This window comes from Mauremys reevesii, linkage group 24 (genome assembly GCF_016161935.1).
Source record: "Mauremys reevesii isolate NIE-2019 linkage group 24, ASM1616193v1, whole genome shotgun sequence".
NCBI lineage: Eukaryota > Metazoa > Chordata > Testudines > Geoemydidae > Mauremys > Mauremys reevesii.
The window spans coordinates 19,350,568-19,378,290 of record NC_052646.1 but is presented as its reverse complement, the minus strand read 5'-3'; the positions used below and the strand labels follow the sequence as shown (position 1 = coordinate 19,378,290).

The window sequence follows — 27,723 nt, the reverse complement described above, 5'->3', positions numbered from 1 at the left end:
CCCCATTGTCCCCTTCCTGCCAGATATACCCCCACCTGAACAGCTCCCTGCTCTGAGATGAGCCAGTCTGGGCGAGCTGCAGACATCGCGTTGGGGACCTGACTCTGAGACGCTGAGTCCCCCAAGACATGGGTAAGGAAATAAGGTAAATCCTCCAGCTGCCCCACTGGATCTCATTCTCACCCCCCCACTGCTGCTCCTTGGATCTCCCCTTCCTGTTGGTCTTGTCAAAGATCAGGGGCCCCTGTCACACTGGGTGCTGGACAGAGCCACAAGGCCTGGCCACAGCGAGCTCACACTCTAAACAGACAAACATTTGGCCGGGAAACTGAGGCACGGGGTCATGATGTGACTTGTCCTGGCTACCCAAACAGTTTAGTGACAGAGTCTGGGATGGAATCCAGGAGTCCGGACTCCCTTTCTATCCACTAAAAGAGACTCTTGCAATTAAAAAAAAAAAATCTTTTGACTTGTTACTGGCCTTTTTTAAAACCAAGATGGGAAAACCAGCTCCTTTGGGAAACTAATAGCTAGAAGATTATTTGGGAATTTTAGTGAGGCTCTGGGGGGGTGTCTCTCATATCTCTGTCTTTGTATCTTGGCCACCTTTCCTTGCCTAGAAATCCAACTTTTCAGCAAGAAGCAAAGGGGTGTGTTTTTTAAACATTTTATTTAGTAGAAACCAAACTCTGTCCTTGTCTCCTTCTGGTGCCTGTTTCATCGTTCTTCTATCGTTTGCTCAGCACAACATCTGCGCTGACCCCTCCGAGCCCGGACGCAAAGGAGGCGATATTGTGACTACAATTCTTCCAAGAATGGAGTTCCTCCGAATTCTCTTCCTGGTGCTGAGCGGTGTAGCCTTCCTTGCCGGGGTGCCGTTGAATGGCTACGTCCTCTTCTTAGCCGGCTGCCGTGTGGAGAATACGGCCAGCACTGTGTGTATCTGGAGCTGGGCCATGACCGATTTCATCTTCATCGTCTTCCTGCCTCTCAGATTCACCTCCTTCTTCATCCTGGACTTAGATTGGGCCAATATACTGAGCAGCACCGTCACCTCCTTCCACATGTTCTCCAGCGCCTTCCTCCTCACCACCCTCAGTGTCGATCGCTGCATCCTCGTGGCGCGCCCTGAGTGGGCCCAGAACCACCGCACACCCCGCTTGGCTTTCAGGATGGTTATAAGCATATGGGTCCTGTCTGCTGCTTTCAGCTCGCGGTACGGTGATCTCTGGGAATTCCCGCTCTCACCTGCCAGCACCAGCATGAATTTCGATCCAGATGAAAGGAGGGTGAAGGCCGCTATTGCGATCCAGTTCCTGGTTGGGTTTCTGATCCCATTAGCCTTGATCTTGATCCCAACATCCTACATTGTTCTAGCTGCCAAGCTGAGAAGGAACCGGCTCATCCACTCCACCAAGCCACTCAAGATCCTTCTTGGTTTGATCCCGACCTTTTTCCTCTGCTGGCTGCCATATCACGTCTTCCTCTTCCTGCAGATCTCAGCTACGTATCCTCAGACTCTTCTGAACATAGGAAGCACTTTTTCTTGTGTCCTGACATATTTCAGCAGCTGCCTCAACCCCATCTTCTACCTCATCTTGGAGGAAGAGTTTCTGAGGTACCGGCAACGTGCACGCAGCTCCCAAACCACTGACAACTCAGGGTCAGAGCTGGCTGAATAGGGGAATGGATGGAATTGTCAATATTTGCATGGAGAAAGAATTCTGTTTGCTGGGACATGTCACTTCCTCTTGATCCCCAAATTGTGATTTTTTTTGGCCTTATTCACAGAAGAGCCACGAGAGTGATTACTGGATTAGAAAATGTGCCTGGGAATGAGAGATTCAAAGAGCACAATCTATTTAGCTTAACAAAGAGAAACTGAAGGGGTGATTTGATCACAGTCTGTAAGTACCTACGTGTGGAACAAATATTTAATAATGGGCTCTTCAATCTAGCAGAGGAAGGTCTAACACAATCCAGTAAACAGAAATTTAATTTAGTCAAATTCAGACTGGAAATGAGGTGTAAATTTTTAATGGTCAGAGAAATTGGAGCAATTTCCCCAGGGTTGTGGTGGATCGTCCATCACTGGCAATTTTTAATCAAGCTGTTTTTCTAAAAGCTCTGTTCTAGGAATGATTTTGGGGCCGTTCTCTCGCCTGTGTGACCCAGGAGGTAAGACGAGTTTTGGAATCTAGGAATCTGTCATTATAATGAAATATATTAGAGTCTTGGCTTTGTTCATTTTTAGATCATTTTGGGGCATTTAGTTCTTTATGGTCTGTCCTTTTCTACATCTACGTGTCATTATTCTTCTCATCACGTCACGTTTGCTCCCAGTCATCTCCAGCTCTTCTTGTTTCCTGTGTTTGTTGAAGATCAAGAGGTCTATTAAACAAAGGTTAACATTTCACAAGGGTCATTTTTTAAAGTGTTTAGGCCCATAGGAAACTAGCTGAGAGTCAATGACACATAACATAAGATCATAAGAACGGCCAGACTGTCATACCAAAGTTCCTTCTAGCCCAGTGTCCTGTCTTCTGACAGTGGCCTTTGCCAGGTGCCCCAGAGGGAATGAACAGAACAGGGAGCCATCAAGTGATTCATCCCCTGTTGCCCATTCCCAACTTCTGTCAAACAGAGACTAGGGACACCATATCTGCCCCTCTTTGCTAATAGCCATTGATGGACCTGTCCTCCATGAATTTATCCAGTTCTTTTTTGAACCCTGGTATAATCTTGGCCTACACAAAATCCTCTGGCAAGGAGTTCCACAGACTGACTGTGCATTGCGTGAAGAAATACTTCCTTTTGTTTGTTTTACACCACTGCCTATTAATTTAATTGGGTGACCCTTAGTTGTGTTATGAAAAGAATAAATAACTCTTCCCTATTTACTTTCTCCACACCAGTCAGGATTTTATAGACCTCAGCCATAATTAGTCATCTCTTTTCCAAACTGAGAAGTCCCAGTCTTATTAATCTCTCCTCATATGGAAGCTATTCCATACGCCAAACCATTTTTGTAGCCCTTTTCTGTATCTTTTCCAATTCCAATAATCTTTTTTGAGATGAGGTGACCATATCTCCATGTAGTATTCAAGATATGGGCGTACCATGGATTTATAGAGAGGCAATATGATATTTTTCAGTCTTATTATGTATCCCTTTCTTAATGATTCCCAATATTCTGTTCACTTTTTTGACTGCCACTGAACATTGAGTGGATGTTTTCAAAGAACTATCCACAGTGACTCTAAGATCTCTTTCTTGAGTGGTAACAGTTAGTTTAGACTCCATCATTTTATATGTAGAGTTGGGATGATGTTTTCCAATGTGCGTTACTTTGCATTTATCAACACTGAATTTCATCTGCCATTTTGTTGCCTGGTCACCCAATTTTTGAGATCCTTTTGTAGCTCTTCTCAGTCAGCTTTGGACTTAACTCCCTTGAGTAGTTTTCATAGATTCATAGATTCTAGGACTGGAAGAGACCTCGAGAGGTCATCGAGTCCAGTCCCCTGCCCTCATGGCAGGACCGAATATTGTCTAGACCATCCCGGATAGACATTTATCTAACCTGCTCTTAAATATCTCCAGAGATGGAGATTCCACAACCTCCCTAGGCAATTTATTCCAGTGTTTAACCACCCTGACAGTTAGGAACTTTTTCCTAATGTTCAACCTAAACCTCCCTTGCTGCAGTTTAAGCCCATTGCTTCTTGTTCTATCCTTAGAGGCTAAGGTGAACAAGTTTTCTCCCTCTTTCTGATGACACTCTTTTAGATACCTGAAAACTGCTATCATGTCCCCTCTCAGTCTTCTCTTTTCCAAAGTAAACAAACCCAATTCTTTCAGCCTTCCTTCATAGGTCATGTTCTCAAGACTTTTAATCATTCTTGTTGCTCTTCTCTGGACCCTCTCCAATTTCTCCACATCTTTCTTGAAATGCGATGCCCGGAACTGGACACAATACTCCAGTTGAGGCCTAACTGTATCATCTGAAAATTTTGCCATCTCACTGTTTACCCCTTTTTCCAGATCATTTATGAATATGTTGAACAGCACTAGTCCCAGTACAGACCCCTGGGGGACACCTCTATGTACGTTGTCTCCATTCTGAAAACTGAGCATTTATTCCTACCTTTTGTTTCCTATCTTTTAACCAGTTACTGAACCATGTGAGGACCTTCCCTCTTATCTCATGACAACTTACTCTCCGTAAAAGCCTTTGGTGAGGGACCTTGTCAAAGGCTTTCTGAAACTCCAAGTACACTATATCCACTGGATCACTCTTGTCCATATGCTTTTTGATGCCCTCCAAGAATCCTAGTTGATTGGTGAGGCATGATTTCCCTCTACAGAACCCATGTTGATTCTCCCCAACAAATCATGTTCATCTATGTGCGTGACAATTTTGTTCTTAACTATATTTTCAGCCAGTTTGCCCAGTACTGAAACCAGGCTCACCGGCCTGTAATTGCCGGGATCACCTCTGGAGCCGTTTTTAAAAATGGGTGTCACATTAGCTCTCCTCCAGTCATCTAGTACAGAAGCTGATTTAAATGATAGGCTACATACCACAGTTAGCAGTTCTGAAAATTCACATTTGAGTTCCTTCAGAACTTTGGTGAATCCCATCTGGTGCTGGTGACTTATTCCTGTTTAGTTTATCAATTTGTTCCAAATGACACTTCAGTCTGGGACATTTCCTCAGGTTTGGGAATCTTCCTCACATCCTCAGCCATGAAGATCGATGCAAAGAATTCATTTTCTTTCTCCCCAATGGCCTTGCAGCGGCCCCACTGGTTGTTTAGCAGTTTCCTGCTTCTGATCTACTTACACATTTTTTTGCTATTACTTTTTGAGTCCTTGGCCGGCTGTTCTTTAAATTCTTTTTTGGCCTCCCTAATTATATTTTTACACTTCATTTGCCAGTATTTATGCTCCTTTCAATTTTCCTCAATAGAATTTAACTTCCACTTTTAAAGGATGCCTTTTTGCCTCTCAGAGCTTCTTTACTTGGTTGTTTACCCACAGTGGCTCATTTTTGGTACTCTTACTATGTTTTTTAATTTGGGGGATCCATTTAAGATGAGCCTCTATTATTGTGTCTTTTAAAAGTTTCCAGGGATTTTCAGGGATTTCACTTTTGGCGCTGTATCCTTTAATTTAATCCTTTAACTTCCTCATTCTTGTGTAGTTCTCTTTTCTGAAATTAAATGCTACCGTGGTGGGTTGATGTCGTGTTTCCCCCACCAGAGGGATGTTAAGTTTAATTATATTATGGTCACTATTACCAAGCGGTTCAGTATATTCACCCGTTAGACCAGATCCTGTGCTCTACTTAGGACTAAACTAAGAATTGCCTCTCCCCTTGTGGGTTCCAGGACTAGCTGCTCCAAGAAGTAGTCATTTAAGGTGTCAAGAAACTTTGTCCCATCCTGAAATGTCATGTACCCAGTTAATATGAGGATAGTTGAAATCCCCCATTATTACTGAGTTGTTTTTATTTTAATAGCCTCTCTAATCTCCCAGAACATTTCACAGTCGCTGTCACCGTCCTGATCAGGTGGTCGGTCGTATATCCCTACTGCTGTACTCTTATTAGTCAATCATGAAATTACTATCCAGTGACATTCTATGGTACAGTTTGGTTCATTTAAGATTTTTACTTCATTTGACTCTACGCTTTCTTTCACACATTGTGCCATTCCCCCAGCAGCATGACCTGTTCTGCGCTGCCGATATATTTTGTACCCTGGTATTACTGTGTCCCATTGATTATCCTCTGTGACAGACTCAGGCCAGAAGGATATAAGAGGGCAGTGGAAAGCAGGAATATCAGCCTCAGAATGAGCAGGTCCTTGTTCCCTGGAGAGCCAAACAAGGGCTACTCCAGGCCAATCAAGACACCTGACATCAATTTAAACAGTTAAAGTCGTTAGGCTAATGCTGGCACCTGACCTCAATTAACTGAGAAAGGGTCAGTTAAAGGTGTTAGGCTAATGGAGACAGCTGGGACCAATTAAGGTCCCACTTACACTGCTTTAAAGGCTCTCCCTGCCAGTTCTCTCAAGAGGAGCCCAGTGAAAGGAGCTGGAGGAGAGGAAGTGTTGCTGAACCCTGAGGTAAGGGTGAAGCCTGGGAAAAGGGAAGCGGCCCAGGGAATCAAAGCAGCACCAGTGGTGGAGGGAAGCTGCCAACAGCTGCTACCATTAGGGTCCCTGGGCAGGAACCCGGAGTAGAGGGTGGGCCTGGGTTCCCCCCAGACTGTGGGCATTCCACCTCCTCACCTCCTAAACTGGCCTGTGATGAAAGTAGCTCAATAAGCTGTGACCTTTGCCGCCATATTGGGAAAGGGAGGTCATTTTGAGGGCCTTAGCGAGCTTTTGAGGCTACTGAATCTGCCTGGAAGCGCGGGACCCACCAATACAGGCTCAGAGCTTTGTCACACCTCATTCCACCAAGTTTTTGTGATGCCTGTTACATCGATATCCTCAGGTAATACGAGGCACTCAAGTTCAGCCATCTTATTATTTAAACTTCTAGCGTTTGTATATAAGAATTTAAATGTCACCTTTTAGCTGTCTGCCACTATGTGATGTAATTGAATTGACAGGCTTCTACGGGTGAGATTTTCAAAAGCACCTATGTGAGTTAGGTGCTTAACTCCTAACTTCAATGGGAATTTGACATCTAACTCCCTTAGCCACTTTTAAAAATCTAATCCTATCTCTTGATTGCCAAGCCCAAGCCTCATGAGGCACCCCCTAAAACATGCGATTGGTTTGAAAAGAAAGACATCTGGATTCTTTTTTTTTTTTTGGCTTATGATTTTTTCATGGGGCCATTTCAAGCTTTTCTCTGTAAAAATGAAGGCTGCAAACTTAACTTAAAAAAGAAAAGAAAAGAAAACTGAAATTCCTGCCTAATCATCTGATTCCAGGATCTGGGGCTTGGAGAAAAAGGACACTCTTTACCTCAAAATAGCACTCTGGAACCCCCATATTCAACACTGTCCTAGAACTATGAACAAAGTCTGCCTTGTGAGGTATCATTTAAAATAGTCTTGATCTGTTGATTATTAATATCCTGTTGAATTGTACCTGATGTCAGTGTATGTGAGGTTGTGAATTTTGCTATTTGTGTGTTACTGAAATAAGTTGTGACGTTGGGAACATCCACAACCATCCTTTCAGGTACAACAAGAGAGGAGCCAGACAGCGTTACTGGCTTATCAGCTCCCATCTAAGAATAATAATATATAGAGATATACCTATCTCATAGAGCTAGAAGGGACTCTGAAAGGTCATTGAGTCCAGCCCCCTGCCTTCACTGGCGGGACCAAGTACTGATTTTGCCCAAGATCCCTAAGTAGTCCCCTCAAGGATGGAACTTACAACCCTGGGCTTAGTAGGCTAATGTTCAAACTACTAAGCTATCGGTCCCCAAATCTGCTATAGAGCTTTCTCAGAGTGAACACATAGACAATGGAGACTGTTTGGCCCATGTCATAGGAAAAGATCTTTCTAGCAAGATGGAAGAAACTACAAAAGAGGGGAAGTGATGTCACCACTTGGCCTCACTGAAAACACGTCTAGAGGCCAAAGACTTTGACCTGGCAAGGTTTGTTATTGGGGTGGAAAAGAAGCCCAGCCTGTGTATTGAGTAGCGTTACCAGGTAGCCACAGTAGTTTAGTTTATTATTGCAGCTTGGGAATTTACTTTTATTTCTTAGGTAACCAATGGTGACCTCTATGCTCACTGCTTTTAATCACATAATATCTGTCTGTAGTTAATAAACCTGTTTTATATTCTACCTAAACCGGTGTGTTTGGTTGACGTCCTGGGAAATCTCAGCTCAGTTTCCAAAGGCTGGTGTTTGTGCTCTCTGCATCGGGGGAGGCGCCGACTGGGTAATGAACTTACACTGGCCGGGCTTCTGAGCAGAACAGGATGATACAGGTCTGGGGTGCAAGGCCGGGGACCTGGAGGGAACTGACTGGAGCCTCCGTATTGATGGTTCATGAGTGGCTGGGAGAAACATTCCTGGGACTCAGCGGGGTGTGTCGCTGCCTGGGGATGGCTGTGGAAGTGCATAAGAACATAAGAAAGGCCGTACCGGGTCAGACCAAAGGTCCATCTAGCCCAGTATCTGTCTACCGACAGTGGCCAATGCCAGGTGCCCCTGAGGGAGTGAACCTAACAGGCAATGATCAAGTGATCTCTCTCCTGCCATCCATCTCCATCCTCTGACGAACAGAGGCTAGGGACACCATTCTTACCCATCCTGGCTAATAGCCATTTATGGACTTAGCCACCATGAATTTATCCAGTCCCCTTTTAAACATTCTTATAGTCCTAGCCTTCACAACCTCCTCAGGTAAGGAGTTCCACAAGTTGACTGTGCGCTGCGTGAAGAAGAACTTCCTTTTATTTGTTTTAAACCTGCTGCCTATTATGTTCTTATGTTCTTATAATGAATCCTGATATTTCTGGCCAAAATTCATGCAGCTTTCACCCTTCACTACATCGCTGGCATTCTCCAGCACCCAACCAATCCACCAGCCAGTCGTGGAGCAGACTTTATGTCGTGTGGCTCACAGCCAATGAAACGAGAGACTCACGATCCACTTGCCACCTGGCAGGGTCTCTCCAGGATGTTCGTGGGGTGACCGGGGGTGAAGGGCGGCAGCACCCACGCATGAATCACTCCTGACTCAGCGGCAGTTCAGGGGCCCAAGCTGAGTCTGGTGTGTCTCCAGGTGTGAACGGGCTGAATTTCTGCAATGATGCTGCTGCAGCTCAGCTCCTGCTCTCGGGCTGTGGCTACCCCGGATGTGGGCGACCGTCTCTGCAGACGGGATCAGACCCTTCGTCACAGCCGGCCCCAGATCTGAGCTGAGCTGCTTGAGCCTTGCACGGAGCTGGCCGCCTCAGAGGCTTTGCAAACCCAGCTTTGTGAGCATCTCTCACCCCCGCTGAGACCCCCCTTTCTTCCCCTCCCTGAGAGGACAGCTTCCTGCCCCCAGACAGAGTCTGTGCGGAGGGGGAGCTGCAGATGGTGTGTGTGTGTTTTGGGGGACTCAATTCTGAGATGCCGTGTCTGATTCCCCCAGGACATAGATAAGAAAGTGAGATTAAACCTTCCAGCTTCAATGCTATGGTGAATTCCACAATGGCCTCCCCATATCTGTCTTTGTCTCCCCACCTCCTACCCCAGGTACCTCCCTGCCACCACCCCACTCCCCACAGCAGCCCCCCATTTCCCTACCCTCTCCCCATAGCAGCCTCCCCAGATCCCTCCTGACTCCACCCATTGGTGCCACAGCCCCTGAACTGAAGGGGTTCCCATCATATCATTTAGTAGCCCTCAGTACCCCCACTACACAAATTGTTCCAGGAACCCTGACCCCACCCCACTTCCCACATAAGGCCCCCATCCTGAATTCCTCCCTGTCACTTGGATAAGCAGCCCCATGCCTCACCCCAGAGGTAGCCACATCTCAATGGGAAAAGATCCTACAGACCAGTGGCTCTCAATCTTCCCCAACTACTACCCCTTCCAGGAGTCTCATTTGTCTTGCATACTCCCGAGTTTCTCCTCACTTAAAAACTACTTCTGTAGAAAATCAGACATAAAAATACAAGTGTCACAGCACACTAGACTGATGAATAGTTTACTTTCTCATTTTATCATATAATTATAAAATAAATAAATTGCAACAAAAATAGTCTTCTTACATTTCAGCGGACAGCATATAGAGCAGTAGAAACAAGTCATTGTTTGAAATTGTAGTTTGTATTGACTAGGCTAGTGCTTTTTATGTAGCTTGTTGTAAAATCAGCCAAATATCTAGATGAGCTGAGGTACCCCACGGAAGACCTCTCTGCATATCCTCAGGGACCCACTGCTACAGACTGTTATCCAAAGGCTCAGGGCTGACGATGGCAGTAAAAGCACCTGGCCAGTAGATGGCAGCATACGTGCAATTCAGGTGCTGGTCAGAAACAGGTAATCGAGTCATCCCGTCGCCTTCCCTTTTTCTTGGTCTACACTAGGCAAAATATAATGGTACAACCACGTCGCTCGGGGATGTGGAAAACCCACCCCCTTGGGTGACGCTGTTATACCGACCTAATGACTGGCGTACACATTGCTTCCTCCGTCAACTCAGCTACTACCTCTCAGGGGGGTGGATTAATGTCATTGATTGGAGAAGCTCTCGCGTCAGCATAGATAGTGTCTTTACTGAGCCTGACTGAACTCCTGGAGTCTCTCTCTGCCAAGCCTGGGGTCCAGTCCGTTAATCCTTCTCGTGGCTCTTCTCTGACCCTCTCCAGTTGCTCAACAACCTCCTTGAAGGGTGGGCATCAGAACTGGACACAGGATCCCAGCTGTGGTCACACCAGGGCAGGATCCAGAGGGAAAATCACTTCCTTGCTCCTAATCGAGACTCCCCTGTTGATGCATCCCAGGACGGCCGGTGCCCTGTTGGCTCTGGGAACTCATGTTGAGCTGAAAAATGCCCCCATGCCTGAGGCCTCCAGGCAAATGACAGAGGCAGGATGCAGGCTGCGCTGTGGTTTGTGTGGTCTCCAGCACAGAGTGAGGACTTCCTTAGCCTTGGCTGGTCTGTAACATGACCCAGGCGAGGGTGGGTTCCCTGCACGAAAGGCAGGGCTGAGACTCTCACGCGTCCTACTCCCAGCGGGACTCTGTTCACTTTCCCCAGCCAGGAGTGCCTGGAGAGCAGAGTCCCAGATGGCACCTCTGCTCCTGGGACCTTGCACGGGGGAGTCAGCTGGACATGACTGTCTCAGCCCCGGCTCTCCGATGGGGGTCCCGCCCGACGGCCCATGGGTGTGGACAGCGTAATGCAGACACCTTGCTAGGGACGAGCAGAGTGAGGGGAGCTGTCAGAGGGTATTCTCTCCACCTTCCTGCTTCCCTGGTTCTTGTCACACAGACAGCAGGCAGCAAAGGACCATCAGTCTGTAGTGCAGACAATGTGATGTTCATTGGGCATAATGTCCAGCAAGCGTGATTCCAGTTTCCCTTCCCCCACTTCCTTTTTGACCTCAATTTATATAGTAATATTCGCAGCTATACCTTAATCAATCATTTTACTGAACCAATCCTAACATATTGTAAAATAATTCTCTAACCAATTGTATCCCACTACCCTCAATAATCTGCACCTAGCAAAATTAATTATACAGCAAACAGCAACAAGTAGAGAACCAGACAGATTAACAATAGAAAAGTGAGGGCCATAAAGATAAAACAGACAGAAATGAGGGTTTCACATCTACAACCATTGAGAAGGGATTTCTTGCCAGACAGGGTGCTGTCTTTAACCATCTCAAGATCTGTTTCTTCATCTGGTGGTGATGGGCACTATCAGGACAGGATCGTCTTCCTAACAGCCCAATACCCCCTTATTTCAGTGTGCCGGGTTTGGGATTTCAGGATGTGACCGTTCGCTTCCCAGCTTAGGGCTGCTCCTGCTGCTTAGCCAAAGGCCTTAGCCTAAGAACAAGGCCTCAGACTATCATAGAATCATAGAATCTCAGGGTTGGAAGAGATGTCAGGAGTTTATCTAGTCCAACCTCCTGCTCAAAGCAGGACCAATCCCCAACTAAATCATCCCAGCCAAGGCTTTGTCAAGCCTGACCCTAAAAACCTCTAAGGAAGGAGATTCCACCACCTCCCTAGGGAACCCATTCCAGTGCTTCACCACCCTACTAGTGAAAAGGTTTTTCCTAATATCCAACCTAAACCTCCCCCACTGCAACTTGAGACCATTACTCCTTGTTCTGTCATCTTCTACCACTGAGAACAGTCTAAATCCATCCTCTTTGGAACCTCCTTTCAGGTAGTTGAAAGCAGCTATCAAATCCCCCCTCATTCTTCTCTTCTGCAGGCTAAACAATCTCAGTTCCCTCAGCCTCTCCTCATAAGTCATGTGCTCCAGCCCCCTAATCATTTTTGTTGCCCTCCACTGGACTCTTCAATTTTTCCACATCCTTCTTGTAATGTGGGGCCCAAAACTGGACACAGTACTCCAGATGAGGCCTCACCAATGTCAAATAGAGGGGAATGATCACATCCCTCGATCTGCTGGCAACACTACTACTTATACAGCCCAAAATGCCATTAGCCTTCTTGGCAACAAGGGCGCACTGTTGACTCGTATCCAGCTTCTTGTTCACTGTAACCCCTAGGTCCTTTTCTGCAGAACTGCTTCTTAGCCACTCAGCCCCTAGTCTGTAGCAGTGCAAGGGATTCTTCATTCCTAAATGCAGGACTCTTCACTTGTCCTTGTTGAACCTCATCAGGTTTCTTTTGGCCCAATACTCTAATTTGTCAAGGTCCCTTTGTGTCCTATCCCTACCCTCCAGCGTATCTACCACTCCTCCCAGTTTAGTGTCTTCTGCAAACTTCTGAGGGTGCAATCCACGCCGTCCTCCAGATCATTAATGAATTATCCTAGTGAGAGAAGGCCCATACACAGGCGGACTGTGATTTTGATTCTTTGTTTTTATACTCCTGTAACTAGCTAAGTGGTAAAAATACACCTAAGTTCTTAAAGTCTAGGCCTTTACAGGCAGGCCTGGATATCTATATTCTAACAGGAGCTTCAGGTTCACATAACATCTGCATGTAGCTGTGGGTGTCGGAGGCCTTCCTGACTTTGCAGAAATATTCGGACCCAGCTGCATCCTGTGATCTCCACTCATTGTTCTCCCCGCCCCACATGAACAGCTTCCTCCTTCGGGCTGAGCCAGTCTGGGAGAGCTGCAGGAGTCGCATTGGGGACCTTGGACGGGGGTCGACTCTGAGACGCTGCATTCCCCAAGACACGGGTAAGGTAATGAGGCAACCCCCCCAGCTTCCTCACTGGATCTCCTTCTGTCCTGCCCTCACACCACTGCCCCCAGATCTCCCCCCTTCCAGCAGCCCCCAACCCCTCCCCTCATCCGCTCTGGTTAGAACCGGTTGAAATTATTTGTGGGGCCTGTTGTCACAGATCAGAGGCAAAACAAAAACCATTTGAGCAGAGAATAGACACAACAAATCCTGCATCTTGGCTGGAGGTTAGATGATATGACCTTTGTGGTTCCTTCTGACTCTCTGACTCTGTGCTCCAAAGATCTTCGAAGCATTGGTGCCATTGGCCTAAAAGGATGTGATCCTATCTGAGTTCAGCTCAGGATCTGAGGAGTTTATAAACCCTGAGAAGAGTCTCTCTCTGTCTGTGTCCTCTCCTAGAGCCCTTTTCATTGCTCTTCCTTCCTTTGCTCAGCACAACGTCTGCACTGCCCAAGCCGAGCCGGGAGGAGGAAGAGGGGATACTGTGACTGTACCTCTTCCAAGAATGGAATACCTCCAAGTTCCCTTCCTGGTGCTTTGTGCCGTGGTCTTCCTCGCCGGGGTGCCATTGAATGGCTACGTCCTCTTTGTTGCCGGCTGCCGTGTGGAGAGGACGGCCACCGCCGTGTGGTTCTGGAACCGGGCTGTGACCGATTTAATCTTCATCATTTTCCTGCCTCTCAGATTCACCTCCTTCTTCATCCTGGACTTAAATTGGGCCAATATACTGAGCAGCACCATCACCTCCTTCCACATGTTCTCCAGCGCCTTCCTCCTCACAACCCTCAGTGTTGATCGCTGCATCCTCGTGGCGTGCCCTCAGTGGGCTCAGAACCACCGCACGCCCTGCTTGGCTTTCATTATGGTTTTGGGCTTGTGGGCCCTGTCTCTTGGGTTCAGCTTGAGGTACGGTGATCTCTGGGAATTCCTGCTCTCACCTCCCAGGATCAGCATGAATTTCCAAGTGGATGAAGGGAGAGTGAGGGCCGCCATTGCGATCCAGTTCCTGGTTGGGTTTCTGATCCCATTAGCCTTGATCTTGATCCTAACCTCTTACATCGTTCTAGCTGCCAAGCTGAGAAGGAACAGGCTGATCCAGTCCACCAAGCCACTCAAGATCCTTCTTGGTTTGATCCCAACCTTTTTCCTCTGCTGGCTGCCGTATCACGTCTTCTACTTCTTATTGATGTCAGCTAAGTACCCTCTGTCTCTTTTGAACATAGGAAGGGCTTCTGCTTATGTCCTGATATATTTAAGCAGCTGCCTCAACCCCATCTTCTACCTCACCATGGATGAAGAGTTTCAGAGGTACCGGCAACGTGCACGCAACTCCCAAACCTCCAACAACTCAGGGCCAGAGCCAGCTGCATAGGGAAATGGATGGAATTGTTGATATTTGTATGGAGAAAGAATTCTGTTCTTTGGGACCTGTAATTTCCTCTTGATCCCAGAATTGTCTTTTTTAGCAAGTGAATTTTTTGGCCTTATTCATAGAAGAGCCACAGGAATGATTACTGGATTAGAAAACTGCCTTACAGTGAGAGAATCATGGAGCTCAGTCTATTTAGCTTAACAAAGAGAAGGTGTAGAGGTGACTTGATCATAGTCTGTAAGTACCTATGTGGGGAACAAATATTTAATAACGAGCTCTTCAGTCTAGCAGAGGAAGGTCTAACACAATCCAGTAAACAGAAGTTGAACCTAGACAAATTCATACTGGAAATGAAGTGTAAATTTTTAATGGTCAGAATAACAGACCATTGGAGCAATTTCCCAGAGGTCGTGGTGGATGCTCCATCACTTTGCAATTTTAAATGAAGCTGGGAAATTTTTCTATAAGCTCTGCTCTAGGAATTGTTTTGGGGCAGTTCTCTGGCCCATGTGACCCGGGAGGTCAGACGAGATGATCACAATGGTCCCTTGCAGCCTTGGAATGTGTGAATCTGTCATTTTAACAAAATATATGGATTCTTGGTTTTGCTCGTTTTTAGATTATTTGGGGGAATTTTGTTTTCTATGGTCTGTCCTTTTCTACGTCCTTGAGTCATTATTCTTCTCATCATCTGTGTTCTTCTCATCATCTTCTCTGTCATCTTTGCTCCCAGTGGAGCTTTCTTTCCTGTGTTTGTTGAGAAAAAGGGTAACATTTTCAAAAGGGTCTAAGGCCTATTTTTAAAAGTGTTTAGGCCCTTAGGAACCTTGCTGTGAGTCAATGAGAACAGAACAGAATATAACCCTGATAAAGAGTTGCACAATCTGATTATATGTTGTGTGAAGAGATACTTCACACAGAGTTTCTCAGGCTGACTGTGCGGTGTGTGAAGGAATACTTCCTTTTCTTTATTTGTATACTTCCTTTTATTTCTTTGCAACCTGCTGGCTATTCATTTCATTTGGCGACCGCTAGTTCTTGTGTAATGGGAAGGAGTAAATAACACTTCAGTCATGACTGTCTCCACATCAGTCAGGATTTTATAGAGCTCTATCATATCCCCCCATAGTCATCTCTTTTCTAAGCTGAAAAGTCTTAGTAATCTCTCCTCCCATGGAAGCAGGTCCATACCCCTAATCATTTTTTGTAGCCCTTTTCTGAACCTTTTCCAATTCCAATATATCATTTTTGAGATGGGGCGACCACATCTGCACTCAGCATTCAGGATGTGGGCGTACCATGGATTTATATAAAGACAATATGATATTTTCAGTCTTATTATCTATCCATTTCTTAATGATTCCCAACATTCTGATCGCTTTTTTGATGGCCGCTGCACACTGAGTGGAGGTGTTCACAGAACTATCCACAGTGACTCCAAGATCTTTCTTGAGTGGTAACAGCAAATTTAGACCCCATGATTTTATATGTATAGTTGAGATTATGGTTTCCAATGTGCATTACTTTGCATTTATCAATGCTGAATTTCACCTGCCATTTTGTTGCTGTCACCCAGTTTTGTGAGACCCCTTTGTAACTCCTCGCAGTCTGCTTTGAACGTAACTGGCTTGAGTAGTTTTGTATCACTTGAAAATGTTGCCACCTCACTGTTTACCTCTTTTTCCAGATCATCCTTGGGTACGCCACTATTTATCTGTCTCCATTCTACCCTTTGTTTTGTTGGGATTTTGTGGTTCCCAATGGGTCAGATGCTGGGCAGAAATCAAGGGACTTTGATGCGATGCGATTCAACCAGGCTTTATTCAATATATAGAAAGGGAGAGCCCCTGGTACAAAAATGAGGCAGAGTCCCTCCAGCAAGGAGCCCCTCCCCTTGCTATTTTATAGCACGTGGCACTTACATTACAAGTTACATAACATGAACCTCTAACCAATCAGAGTTAACCTTTCCATATATGGATTTGTTTATCACATACCCATAGTTCTCCATTCCACATGCCGAGCTCCCCATCTCGGCCTTCTCTAGAATGGCCCTAGGGTGCTGAGCCACAGCCTGCTTCCCTATGCATAAGCACCCTGCAAACCACATTTTATCCAAAATGAACATAAGCATCCCCTTCAGTTTCCTACCATTTAACCAGTTATTGATCCATGGGAGGACCTTCCCCCTAACCTCACAACAGCTTACTTTGCTTAAGAGTCTTTGGTGAGGGAACTTCCTCCTTCTGATGAACCTTTTTTTTCATATTACTTTTTGCATCTTTGGCCAGCTGTTCTTCACATTCTTTTTTTGGTCTTCCTAGTTATAGTTTCACGCTTCATTTGCCAGAGTTTATGCCCCTTTCTATTTTCCACAGTAGGATCTAACTTCCACTTTTAAAGGACGCCTTTTTTGCCTCTGGAACCTTCTTTAGTTTGTTGTTTACCCACGGTGGCTCTTTTTTGGTTCCCTTACTATGTTTTTTTAATTTGGGGGATCCATTTAAATTGAGCTTCTATTATGGTGTCTTTAAAAAGTCTCCACACAGCTTGCAGAGATTTCACTTTTGGCGCTGTCCCCTTTAATTTCTGTTTAACTAACTTCCTCATTTTTGTGTAGTTTTCTTCGCTACAGTGGTGGGCTGCTGTGATGTTTTCCCTGCCATAGGCCTGATACATTAAATTATATTATGGTCACTATTATGAAGCAGTTTAGTTGTATTCACCCCTTGGACCAGATCCTGTGCTCTACCTAGCACTAAACCAAGATTTGGCTCTCCCCTGGTGGGTTCCAGGACTACCTGTATGAAGAAGCCGTCATTTAAGGAGTCAACAAATGATCTTTGTGTCCCATCCTGAAGTGACATCTATCCAGTCAATATGGGGATAGTTGATAATCCCCCATTATTATAGAGTTGTTTTTTATTTTAACAGCCTCTCTAATCTCCCAGAGCATTTCACAGTCACTATCACCATCCTGGTCAGGTGGTTGCTAATATATCCCTACTGCTACTGAGTCACTACAGAGAATTCTTTCCTGGGTGCTGGCTGGTGAGTCTTGCCCACATGCTCAGGGTTTAACTGATCGCTATTTTTGGGGTCGGGAAGGAATTTTCCTCCAGGGCAGATTGGCAGAGGCCCTGGAGGTTTTTCGCCTTCCTCTGCAGCATGGGGCACGGGTCACTTGCTGGAGGATTATCTGCATCTTGAGGTCATCAAACCACAATTTGAGGACTTCAATCACTCAGATATAGGTAAGGGGTTTGTTACAGGAGTGGGTGGGTGAGATTCTGTGGCCTGCATTGTGCAGGAGGTCAGACTAGATGATCATAATTGTCCCTTCTGACCTTAAAGTCTATTAGTCTATGCAATATTTTTATTATTAGAGCACGGGATTACTATCCAGAGAGATTCTATGGTACGGTTTGGTTCATTTAAGATTTTTACTTCATTTGACTCTACGCTTTCTTTCACATCTAATGCCAATCCCCCACCAGCAGGGCCTGTTCTGTCCTTCCGATATATTTTGTAACATGCTATTACTAAACCAAGTATTACCCATTGATTATCCTCATTCCACCAAGTTTCTGTGATGCCTATTATGTCAATCTCCTCATTTAATAAAAGGCACTCTAGTGCACACATCTTATTATTAGACTTCTAGCATTTGTATATAAGAACTTAAATGTCACTTTTTAGCTGTCTGATATAAATGAATTGATTTAAACTCCTATAGGGAATTTGGCACCTAACTCCCTTAACCACTTTTTAAAATCTAGTCCTGTCTCTTCATTGCCAAACCTGAGCCTTCAAAACTCATGAGCTGCCCCCTAAAACATCATGAGATTGGTTTGAAAAGACAGACATTTGGGTCCTTCTTTTTTTGCTTTATGATTTGGGGGGGGGGGGGCGGGCAGCATTTCAAGCTTTTCTCTGCAACGGCAAAGGCTGGAAACTTAAAAAAAAAAGAAATAAATAAATAAAGAAAGAAAGAAAGAAAGAAAGAAAGAAAGAATGAAAGCTGAAATTCCCACATAATCATCCAATTCCAGGATCTGAGGCTTGGAGGAAAAGGACAAGCATGGAGAATGCCACAACCAAATTCTTAGAGTTGGCGACGCTACAAAACCCCACCAAAAGTTTTAGAAAACCAGAAACATCCAGCTCTGTTTTGGAAACCAAAGGAGTGAGGAGGTGTATAAAATATTGGGGACTTTAAATAAAATGTGGGTGGCTGTGGCACTCTGTACCTCAGAACAGCACCCGGAACCCCCATATTCACCACTGTCATATCAATAAGTTGTGATGTTGGGAACACCCACAACCAGCCTTTCAGGTAGGACAATAGAGGAGCCAGACAGCATTACTGGCTCATCAACCCTCATCCAAGAAGCCACTATCTCAGAAACTGTATACAATGGAGATTTCTTAGAGAGAGCACGTAGACAATGGAGACTGTTTGACCCAAGTCATAGCAAAGTGGATTTCCAGCAAACTGGAAGAAACTATAAAAGATAGGAAGCGACATCACCACTTGGCATCACTCCCACCACAACACCTGGAAACACATCTGAAGGACAAAGACTTTGAACTGGGGAAATTTGGCATTAGGCTGGAAGACAAGCCCTGCCTGTGTATTGAGGAACTGTCACCTGCTTGTACCACCTGCCAGAGTGACACACAGCTTGATTCATATCCTGTCTAGTTTAATTAACTCAGACTGCAAATTTACTTTTCCTTCTTGTGTAACCAACTGTGATCTCTGTGCTTGATGCTTATAATCACTTTAAATCTGTCTGTAGTTAATAAACCTGTTTTATATTCTACCTAGAACTGTGTGTTTTGATGGAAGTGCTTGTGAAATCTCAGCTCAGTTTCCAAAGCTGGTGTTTCTGCTCTACACATCAGGGGAGGTGCAGACTGGGCAATGAATTTACACTTCCAGGCTTCTCACTAATACAGGACTGTACATATTTGGACTGCAAGGCCAGGGAGCCGGAGGGAATTGACTGGAGCCTCCCTATTGGTGGTTCATGAGTGGCTGGGAGGTCATTCATGGAACTCAGCAGGGTGTGTTCCTGCCTGGCTATGGCTGTGGAGTGTAGGATTTGCGAGAAGTTTGCAGCTTGACACAGCATCACAGTGTGAGAGGGATACCTCAGGCTGGTGGGGCACAGGGCTCAGATGTCCCACAGTCCAGGTTGCACGACAGGAACCCTGTCAAAGTGACTTTTTAAAACAGTGTCTCAATGAATCCTGATATTCCTGGTCAAAATATATGCAGTTTCCGCCCTTCTCTACATTGCTGGCCAATCTCCAGATTCAAACACATCCACCAGCCAGTTGTGAAGCAAACACAATGTCATGTTTGTCACAGCCAACAAATCACAGATGAGCCTTTGGATAAAAGTGTATAGCAGTGGTTCTCAACCAGGGGTACATTTACCCCTGGGGTTACACAGAGATCTTCCTGTGGGTACATCATCAGCTCATCTAAATATTTGTCTAGTTTTACAACAGGCTACATAAAAACACTAACATAGTCAGTACTAACTTAAATTTCATATGATGACTTTTTTATCCTGCTGTATATACTGTCCATTGAAATGTTAGTGCATTATTTATATTCCAATTGATGTATTTCATCAGTATATGGTAAAATGAAAAAGTAAACTATTTATCAGTACTAGTGAAACTTGTATATTTATGTCTGATTTTGCAAATAATCAGTTTTAAAATTAGGAGAAACTTGGGGGTACACAAGACAAATGAGAATCCTGAAAGGGGTACAGTAAAACACCTGGCCAGTGGATGGCAGCACACATGCATTTCAGTTGCTTCTCAGAAATTGGCAATCAAGTCACCGTGTCACCTTCCCTTTCACTTGGTCTACACTAGCAACTGATGTTGGTATAACTATGTCACTCATGGGTGTGGAAACCCACCACCCCGGGTGACGTTGTTATACTGACCTAATGCCCGGTGTAGATAACGCTTCTCCTGTCAGGACAGCTACCACTTCTCCGGGGGGAAGGGGGTGGGGGAATTAACTACGCCGATGGGAGAAGCATAAATAGCATCTTCACTGAGCCGCTACTGTGGCCCAGCCTTCCCTGAACACCCTCAGCTCCTGCAGTCTCTTTCTGTCAAGACCGGGGTCCAGTCCATTAATCCTTCTCGTGGATCTTCTCTGACCCCTCTCCAGTTGCTCAACATCCTTCTTGAATGGTGGGCACCAGAACCGGACACAGGATCCCAGTGGCGGTTGCACCAGGGCTGGATCCAGAGTGAAAATCACCTCCCTGCTCCTAACTGAGAAAAGTGCCTCCACGCCTGAGGCCTCCAGGCAAATGATGAAACAAGAAGGCAGGTTGGAGGCTGGGCTGTGGTTTGTGTGGTCTCTAGCACAGAGCGAGGGTTTCCTTAGCGTTCGCTGGCCTGTAACATGGCCCGGGCTGAGGGGTGCAGCAAAGGCAGGGCTGAGAATCTCACGCGTCCGACTCCCAGCAGGGTTCTGTTCGCTTTCCTCAGCCAGGAAGGGCTGGAGAGCAGAGTCCCAGCTGCTGTCTATGCTCCTGGGACCTCGCAGGGTGGAGTCTGCTGGACGTGGCTGTCTCAGCCCCTGCTTTCCGATGGGGGTCCATGGAAGTGAACAGCGTGATGCAGACAACTTGCTAGGGACCAGCAAAGAGGGGGAGCTGTTAGAGGGTTTCCCTCCACCCTCCCACTTCCCTGGTTCTCGTCAAGGAGACAGCAAACGACCAGCAGTCCGTAGTGCAGACAATGCGATGTTCATTGGGGTTAATGTCCAGCAAGTGTGATTCCAATTTCCCTTCCCCCCACTTCCTGTTTGACCCCAGTTTATATCTCAGCTATACCTTCACCAATTATTTTACTGAACTTTATCTAACCAATCCTAACATATTGTAAGACAATTCTCTAACCAATTTTATCCCACTACCTTCAATAATCTACACCTAGCAAAATGAATTATACAACAAACAGAAACAAGTAGAGAACCAGACAGATTAAGAATAGAAAAGTGTGTGTGTTTGGGGGGTCAAGATGAAACAGACAGAAATGAGGGTTTCACAACTGCAACCATTGACAAGTGATTTATTGCCAGACAGGATGCTGTCAAACTAAGTTTTCTTTAACCATCTCAAGAGCTGTTTCTTTACCTGGTGGCGATGGGCACTATCAGGACAGGAACGTCTTCCTAACAGCCCCAAACCCTCTCCTTTCAGCGTGACGGGTTTGGGATTTCAGGATGTGACCATTTGCTTCCCAGCGTATGGCTGCCCCCGCTGCTTAGCCAAAGGCCTTAGCCTAAGAACCAGGCCTCAGACTGTCACAGTGAGAGAAGGCCCTGACACAGGCAGACTGTGGTTTTGAGTCTTTGTTTTTATACCCCTGTAACTAGCTAAGTGATAAAAATACACCTACGTTCTTAAAGTCTAGGCCTCTACACGCAGGCCTGAATACTTATATTCTAACAGGAGCTTGTGGTTCGCATAACATCTGCATGTAGCTGTGGGTGCAAGAGGCCTTCCAGGCTTTGCAGAAGTATTCGGACCCAGCCACATCCTGTGACCTCCACTCATTGTTCTCCCCGCCCCACATGAACAGCTTCCTGCTCCGGGCTGAGCCAGTCTGGGAGAGCTGCAGGCATCGCGTTGGGGACCTTGGACAGAGGTCGACTCTGAGACGCTGCGTCCTCCAAGACACAGGTAAGGACACGAGATAAACTCCATCTGCCCCACTGGATCTCATTCTGTCCCGCCGCCCACACAAATGCCCCCTGGATCTCCCCCCTTCCAGCTGTCCCCATCCCGTCTCCTCATCCACTGCAGTTAGAACCAGTTGAAATTATTTGTGGGTCCTGTTGGCAGAGGTCATGGGCTCCCATCACGCAGGGTGGTGCATAGACACTGACCGAGCTCGGGGGCCCCATCGTGCCAGGCACTGCACAGACCCAGAGGGAGAAAGAGGTCTGGCCACAGCAAGCTCACACTCTAATGTTTGGAGAGGAAACTGAGGCACGGGGCCGTGGCGTGACTTGTCCAGGCTCCCCAAGCAGTTCAGTGAGAAAGTCTGGGATGGAACTCCCTGGCTAACCACTACAATAGACTCTTGCAATATCCTTCCTTTTTTAGCTGATTACAGGTCTCTTCTTCCTCCGATGTTTGGCCAGCTTTTTTGTTGTTGTCCTTGTTTCAATCTTACTTTTCTCCTCCTGGGGATTTTCTCTCCATCACTGGAGGTTTTCACAGGGGGGATCTTTCGGTGGGGATTGTGCCTGCTCCACTAACTCACCCCCCGACATGACCCAAACCACATGAAAACTCCACTTCAAAATGAAGGGGGACTGAGGAAGACTCTCTTTCAGAAATTCCATTATTTCAAAACAAAAAAAAGTGGAGTGGAAGTGATCACTCATTAATTTTTTTTTTTAACAAAGACGGGAATAACCAGATCCTTTGGGATACTAACAGCAAGAAGATTATTTGGGAATTTTGATGAGGCTGTGGAGGGTGGCGGGTGTGTGTGTCTCTTCAATCTCTGTCTTGGACTGGCCCCCCTCATTGCCCACCTCCCCTTGCCCTTAAATCCAACTTTGCGGTAAGAAGCATATGTGGGGGTTATTTTTAATGTTTGGTGTAGTCAAAAAAACAATATTATGTCAAAACAAAAAACGTTTGGGCACAGAACAGACGCAAGTCCTGCTTCTTGGCAGGGGATTAGACGAGATGACCCTTGTGGTCACCTTCTAACCCATTGGTTCTATGCTTCTAAGGTCTTCAAATCATTGGTACCATTGGCCTACAAGGATTTCATCCTATTTGTGTTCAGCTCAGGATCTGGGGACCTTATAAAGTCTAAGGAGATTATAAACTCGGTGGCTGTCTCTCTCTGTCGTTGTCCTGTCCTGGAGCCATTTTCATTGTTTTTCCTTCTTTTGCTCAGCACAACATCTGAACTGTCCCCACCGAACCCTGACGTGAAGGAGGGGATATTGTGACTACAACTCTTCCAAGAATGGAGTTCCCAGTCCTTTTACTGGTGCTGTGTGGCGTGGCTTTCCTCGCCGGGGTGCCGTTGAACGGCTACGCCTTCTTTGTTGCCAGCTGCCGTGTGGAGAGGACGGCCAGCGCCGTGTGGTTCTGGAGCCGGGCCGTGGCCGATTTAATTTTCATCATTTTCCTGCCCCTCAGATTGACCTCAATCTTCATCCTGGACTTAGACTCGGCCAATGAGCTGAGCAGCACCGTCACCTCCTTCCACATGTTCTTCAGTGCTTTCCTCCTCATGGCCCTCAGTGTCGATCGCTGCATCCTAGTGGGACACCCTGAGTGGGCCCAGAACCACCGCACGCCCCTCCTGACATTCAAGATGGCTATAGGCATGTGGGCCCTGTCTGTTGGGTTCAGCTTGCGGCACAGTGATCTCTGGGAATCCCTGCACTCATCTGCCAGCATCAGAATGAGCTTCCAGCTGGATGAAAGGAGGTTGAAGGCTGCCGTTGCCATCCAGTTCCTGGTTGGGTTTCTGATCCCACTAGTCTTGATCTTGATCCCAGCCTCCTACATTATTCTCACTGCCAAGCTGAGAAGGAACAGGCTGATCCAGTCCACCAAGCCACTCAAGATCCTTCTTGGCTTGATCCCGACCTTTTTCCTCTGCTGGCTGCCGTATCACGTCTTCTCCTTCCTGCAGATCTCAGCTACGTACCCTCAGACTCTTCTGAACACGGGAAGCACTTTTGCTTGTATCCTGACATATTTCAGCAGCTGCCTCAACCCCATCTTCTACCTCACCATGGAGGAAGAGTTTCAGAGGTACCGGCAACGTGTACCCAACCCCCAAACCACTGACAACTCAGGGACAGAGACGGCTGAATAGGGGAATGGATGAATTGTCAATATTTGCATGGAGAAAAAATTCTCTTCGCTGGGACCTGTAACTTCCTCTTGACCCCAAAATTGTCTTTTTTAGCAAGTGAATTTTTTTTGCCTTACTCAAAGAAGAGCCGTGAGAATGATTACAGGATTTGAAAACCTGCCTTGGAGTGAGAGACACAAGGAGCTCAATCTATTCATCTTAACAAAGAGAAGGTGAAGGCGTGACTTGATTAGAGTCTGTAAGTACCTATGTGGGGAAAAATATTTAATAACGGGCTCTTCAGTCTGGCAGAGGAAGGTGTAACCCGATCGAGTGAACAGAACTTGAACCTAGACAAATTCAGCTTAGAAATGTGGTGTTTCTTGAAGCTCCATGGGGTCTATGAAACTGTGTTTCTGTCGGCTGTATAATTAATTTTGCTAGGTGTCAGTTAATTAGGTTAGTGGGATATAATTGGTTAGAGAATTATGTTACAATATGTTAAGACTGGTTAAATCCTAAATTAAATGCTCATTATCTTCATTCCACCAAGTTTCTGTGATGCCTGTTATATTGATATCCCTATTTAATAGGAGGCTCTCAAGTTTACCCACCTTATTATTTAGACTTCTATATAAAAACTTAAATGTCACTTTTTAGCTGTCTGCTATTACCTGATGTAATTGAATTGACTTAGGCTTCTACTGGTGTGATTTTCAAAAGCACCTTTGTGAGTTAGGTGCTTAAATCATAACATCAGTGGGAATTTGGCACCTAACTCCATTAGCGACTATTAAAAATCTAGTCCTGTGTCCTCTTTGCCAAAACCTGAGTCTTCAAACCTCATGAGCCACCCCGTAAAACATCATGCGATTGGTTTGAAAAGAAAGACATTTGGGTTCCTCTTTTTTGCCTTATGCTTTTTTTGGGGGGGGAGGGAGGGCACCATTTCAAGCTTTTCTCTGCAACAATGAAGGCTGGAAACTTACTGAAAGAAAGAAAGAAAGAAAGAAAGAAAGAAAGAAAGAAAGAAAGAAAGAAATTCCCACCTAATCATCTGATTCTAGCATCTGTGGCTTGGAGGAAAAGGACAAGTATGGCGAATGCCGCAACCAAATTGTAAGAGTCGGCAATACTACAAAACTCCACCGAAAGTTTCAAAAAACCAGAAATATCCAGGTCTATTTTGGAAGCCAATGGAGTGAGGAGGTGATTAAAATATTGGGGACTTTAAATAAAATGTGTGGCTGTGGTATTCTGTACCTCAAAACAGCACCCTGGAACCCCCATATTCACCACTGTCATATAATTATGATATGTTCTGTACAAAGTCTGCTTGTGAGGTATCAGTTGAAAAGTCATGATCTGTTGATCATTAATATCTTATTGTACATGCTGTCATTGTATGTGAGGCTGTGAAGTTTTGCTATGTGTGTGTTACTGAAATAAGTTGTGATGTTGGGAACACCCACAACCAGCCTTTCAGGTACGGCAATGGAGGAGCCAGACAGCATTCAAGGCTCATCAGCACCCATCCAAGAATCCATTATCTCAAGCACTGTACACAGTGGAGATTTCTCAGAGGGAGCACGTAGACAATGGAGACTGTTTGACTCATGTCATAGCAAAAGGTCTTTACAGCAAGCTGGAAGAAACTATAAAAGAGGGGAAGTGATGTCCCCGCTTGGCCTCACTCCCACCACAACTCAACACCTGGAAACATGTCGGGAGGACAAAAACTTTGACTTTGGGGAAGTTTGGTATCGGGCTGGAAGACAAGCCCAGCCTGTGTATTGAGGGACCATCACCTGCTTGTACCATCTGCCAGGGTGAGCCATGGCTTGATTCAAATCCTGTCTAGTTTATTTAACTGCGAATTTACTTTTGTTTCTTGTGTAACCAACTGTGATCTCTACGCTCGCTGCTTATAATCACTTTAAAACTGTCTGTAGTTAATAAACCTGTTTTATATTCTACCTAGAACTGTGTGTTTTGATTGAAGTGCTGGGAAATCTCAGCTCAGTTTCCAAAGGCTGGTGTTTGTGCTCTCCGTGTCGGGGGAGGCACCGACTGGGTAATGAACTTACACTGGCCAGGCTTCTGACCAATGCAGGATGGTACATTTCTGGGCTGCCAGGCCAGGGAGCCGGGGGAATTGACTGGACCCTTCCTATTGATGATTCATGAGTGCTGGGAGGTCATTCATGGAACTCAGCTGGGTGTGTCCCTGCCTGGGGATGGCTGTGGAAGTGCAGGGCCTCCCAGAGGTTTTTAGCTTGACATAATATCACAATGTGAGAGGGACACCCCAGGTTGGTGGGTCAGAGGGCTCAGCGACCCCACAACCCAGCCTGCACTCAAGGAACCCTGACATTGTGGCTTTTTAAACCAACGTATCCTGATATTCCCAAACAAAATTCACACAGCTTTCGCCCTTTGCTATGTCACTGGCCGTTCTCCAGCATAAATCAATCCACCAGTCAGTCATGGAGCAGACACTATGTTGTGTGGGTCACAGCCAATGACGTGAGAGATTGACAATCCACCCACCACATGGCAAGGTCTCTCCAGGACATTTAAGGGGTGACTGGGGGTGAAGGGTGTCTGGATCCACCCATGAATCACTCCCAACCCAGTGTTGCTTCAGGGGCCGAAGCTGGGTCTGGTGCATCTCCAGATGTGAACAGGCTGATTTTTGCAATGATGCAGCCGCAGATCAGCTCCTGCTCTTGGGCTGTGGCTGTCCCAGATGTGGGTGACCGTCTCTGCAGACAGGATCTCAGACCCTTCGTCATGAGAGGCCTCTGAGCTGAGCTGAGCTGTCTGAGGCTTGCACAGAGCTGGCCGCCTTGGAGGCTTTTCAGACTCAGCTTTGTGAGCATCTCCCAGCCCCACTGAGCCACCCCCCAAGACAGAGTCCATGGGGGGGCAGGGAGCTGCAGGTGGTGTGTATGTGTTGAGGGAATCAATTCTGAGATGCCGTGTCTGATTCGCCCAGATCATATGTAAGAAAGTGAGATTAAAGCATCCAACTTCAATGTTAGGGTGAAATCCACAATGCCCCTCTCCAGCTCTCTCCCTGCCCCCCCCCAGGTGCTGCACCTCCTGGATTGAAGTGGTTCCCATCATATACATGTAATTTGTTGCTACAAATTCTCGTAATCTGCAGTTCTCAGGGGAGGGAGGAAGGGGCCATGACCCCGGGCTTGCTTATGTGGCTGGGAAAGGAAGGGAGGGGGAGATAACATTTCTTTACCCAAAAGGTATCCTTTGGACCCCCACATTTCGTATGCAGCTGCAACACTTATCAATTCTTAATAAGGCGAAGGGAGGGAAAAGGGGTAACACTTTATCTATTAACAGGTTTCAGAGTAGCAGCCGTGTTAGTCTGTATCCGCAAAAAAAAAAACAGGAGTACTTGTGGCACCTTAAAGACTAACAAATTTATTTAAGCATGAGCTTTCGTGAGCTACAGCTCACTTCTTCGGATGCATAGAATGGAACACACAGACAGGGGATATGTATACATACAGAGAACATGAAAAGGTGGAAGTATGCATACCAACAGGCAGAGTCTATTAAGCGA

General features: G+C 46.1%; 3 protein-coding genes across 3 annotated transcripts; all 3 read left to right on the top strand.

Annotated features, from left to right (window-relative positions):
* The first annotated feature begins 815 nt into the window (after positions 1-815).
* Positions 816-13,371, top strand: LOC120390602 (chemokine-like receptor 1). Its single transcript, XM_039513333.1, has 3 exons — positions 816-1,678; positions 4,782-4,811; positions 13,317-13,371. The coding sequence occupies exons 1-3, from the start codon at positions 816-818 to the stop codon at positions 13,369-13,371; spliced, it is 948 nt and encodes a 315-aa protein (XP_039369267.1).
* LOC120390461 (chemokine-like receptor 1) lies at positions 12,802-24,251 on the top strand. Its single transcript, XM_039513157.1, has 3 exons — positions 12,802-12,876; positions 21,885-21,985; positions 23,223-24,251. Exon 3 carries the CDS (start codon positions 23,295-23,297, stop codon positions 24,156-24,158), a length of 864 nt encoding a protein of 287 aa, XP_039369091.1. The 5' UTR covers positions 12,802-12,876; positions 21,885-21,985; positions 23,223-23,294; the 3' UTR covers positions 24,159-24,251.
* LOC120390601 (chemokine-like receptor 1) lies at positions 13,389-14,255 on the top strand. The gene has a single exon (XM_039513332.1). The coding sequence runs from the start codon at positions 13,389-13,391 to the stop codon at positions 14,253-14,255; it is 867 nt and encodes a 288-aa protein (XP_039369266.1).
* Positions 24,252-27,723: the final 3,472 nt, after the last annotated feature.

Bases quoted from the DNA above. Each gene is read 5' to 3' on its own strand.
- LOC120390601 (XM_039513332.1), top strand. From the start codon at position 13,389: ATGGAATACCTCCAAGTTCCCTTCCTGGTGCTTTGTGCCGTGGTCTTC.
- LOC120390461 (XM_039513157.1), top strand. From the start codon at position 23,295: ATGGAGTTCCCAGTCCTTTTACTGGTGCTGTGTGGCGTGGCTTTCCTC.
- LOC120390602 (XM_039513333.1), top strand. From the start codon at position 816: ATGGAGTTCCTCCGAATTCTCTTCCTGGTGCTGAGCGGTGTAGCCTTC. The intron at 1,679-4,781 runs ATAGGGGAATGG...TTCATTTTCTTT, and splicing joins TCAGGGTCAGAGCTGGCTGA to CTCCCCAATGGCCTTGCAGC. The intron at 4,812-13,316 runs GTTGTTTAGCAG...TCCTTTGCTCAG, and splicing joins GCCTTGCAGCGGCCCCACTG to CACAACGTCTGCACTGCCCA.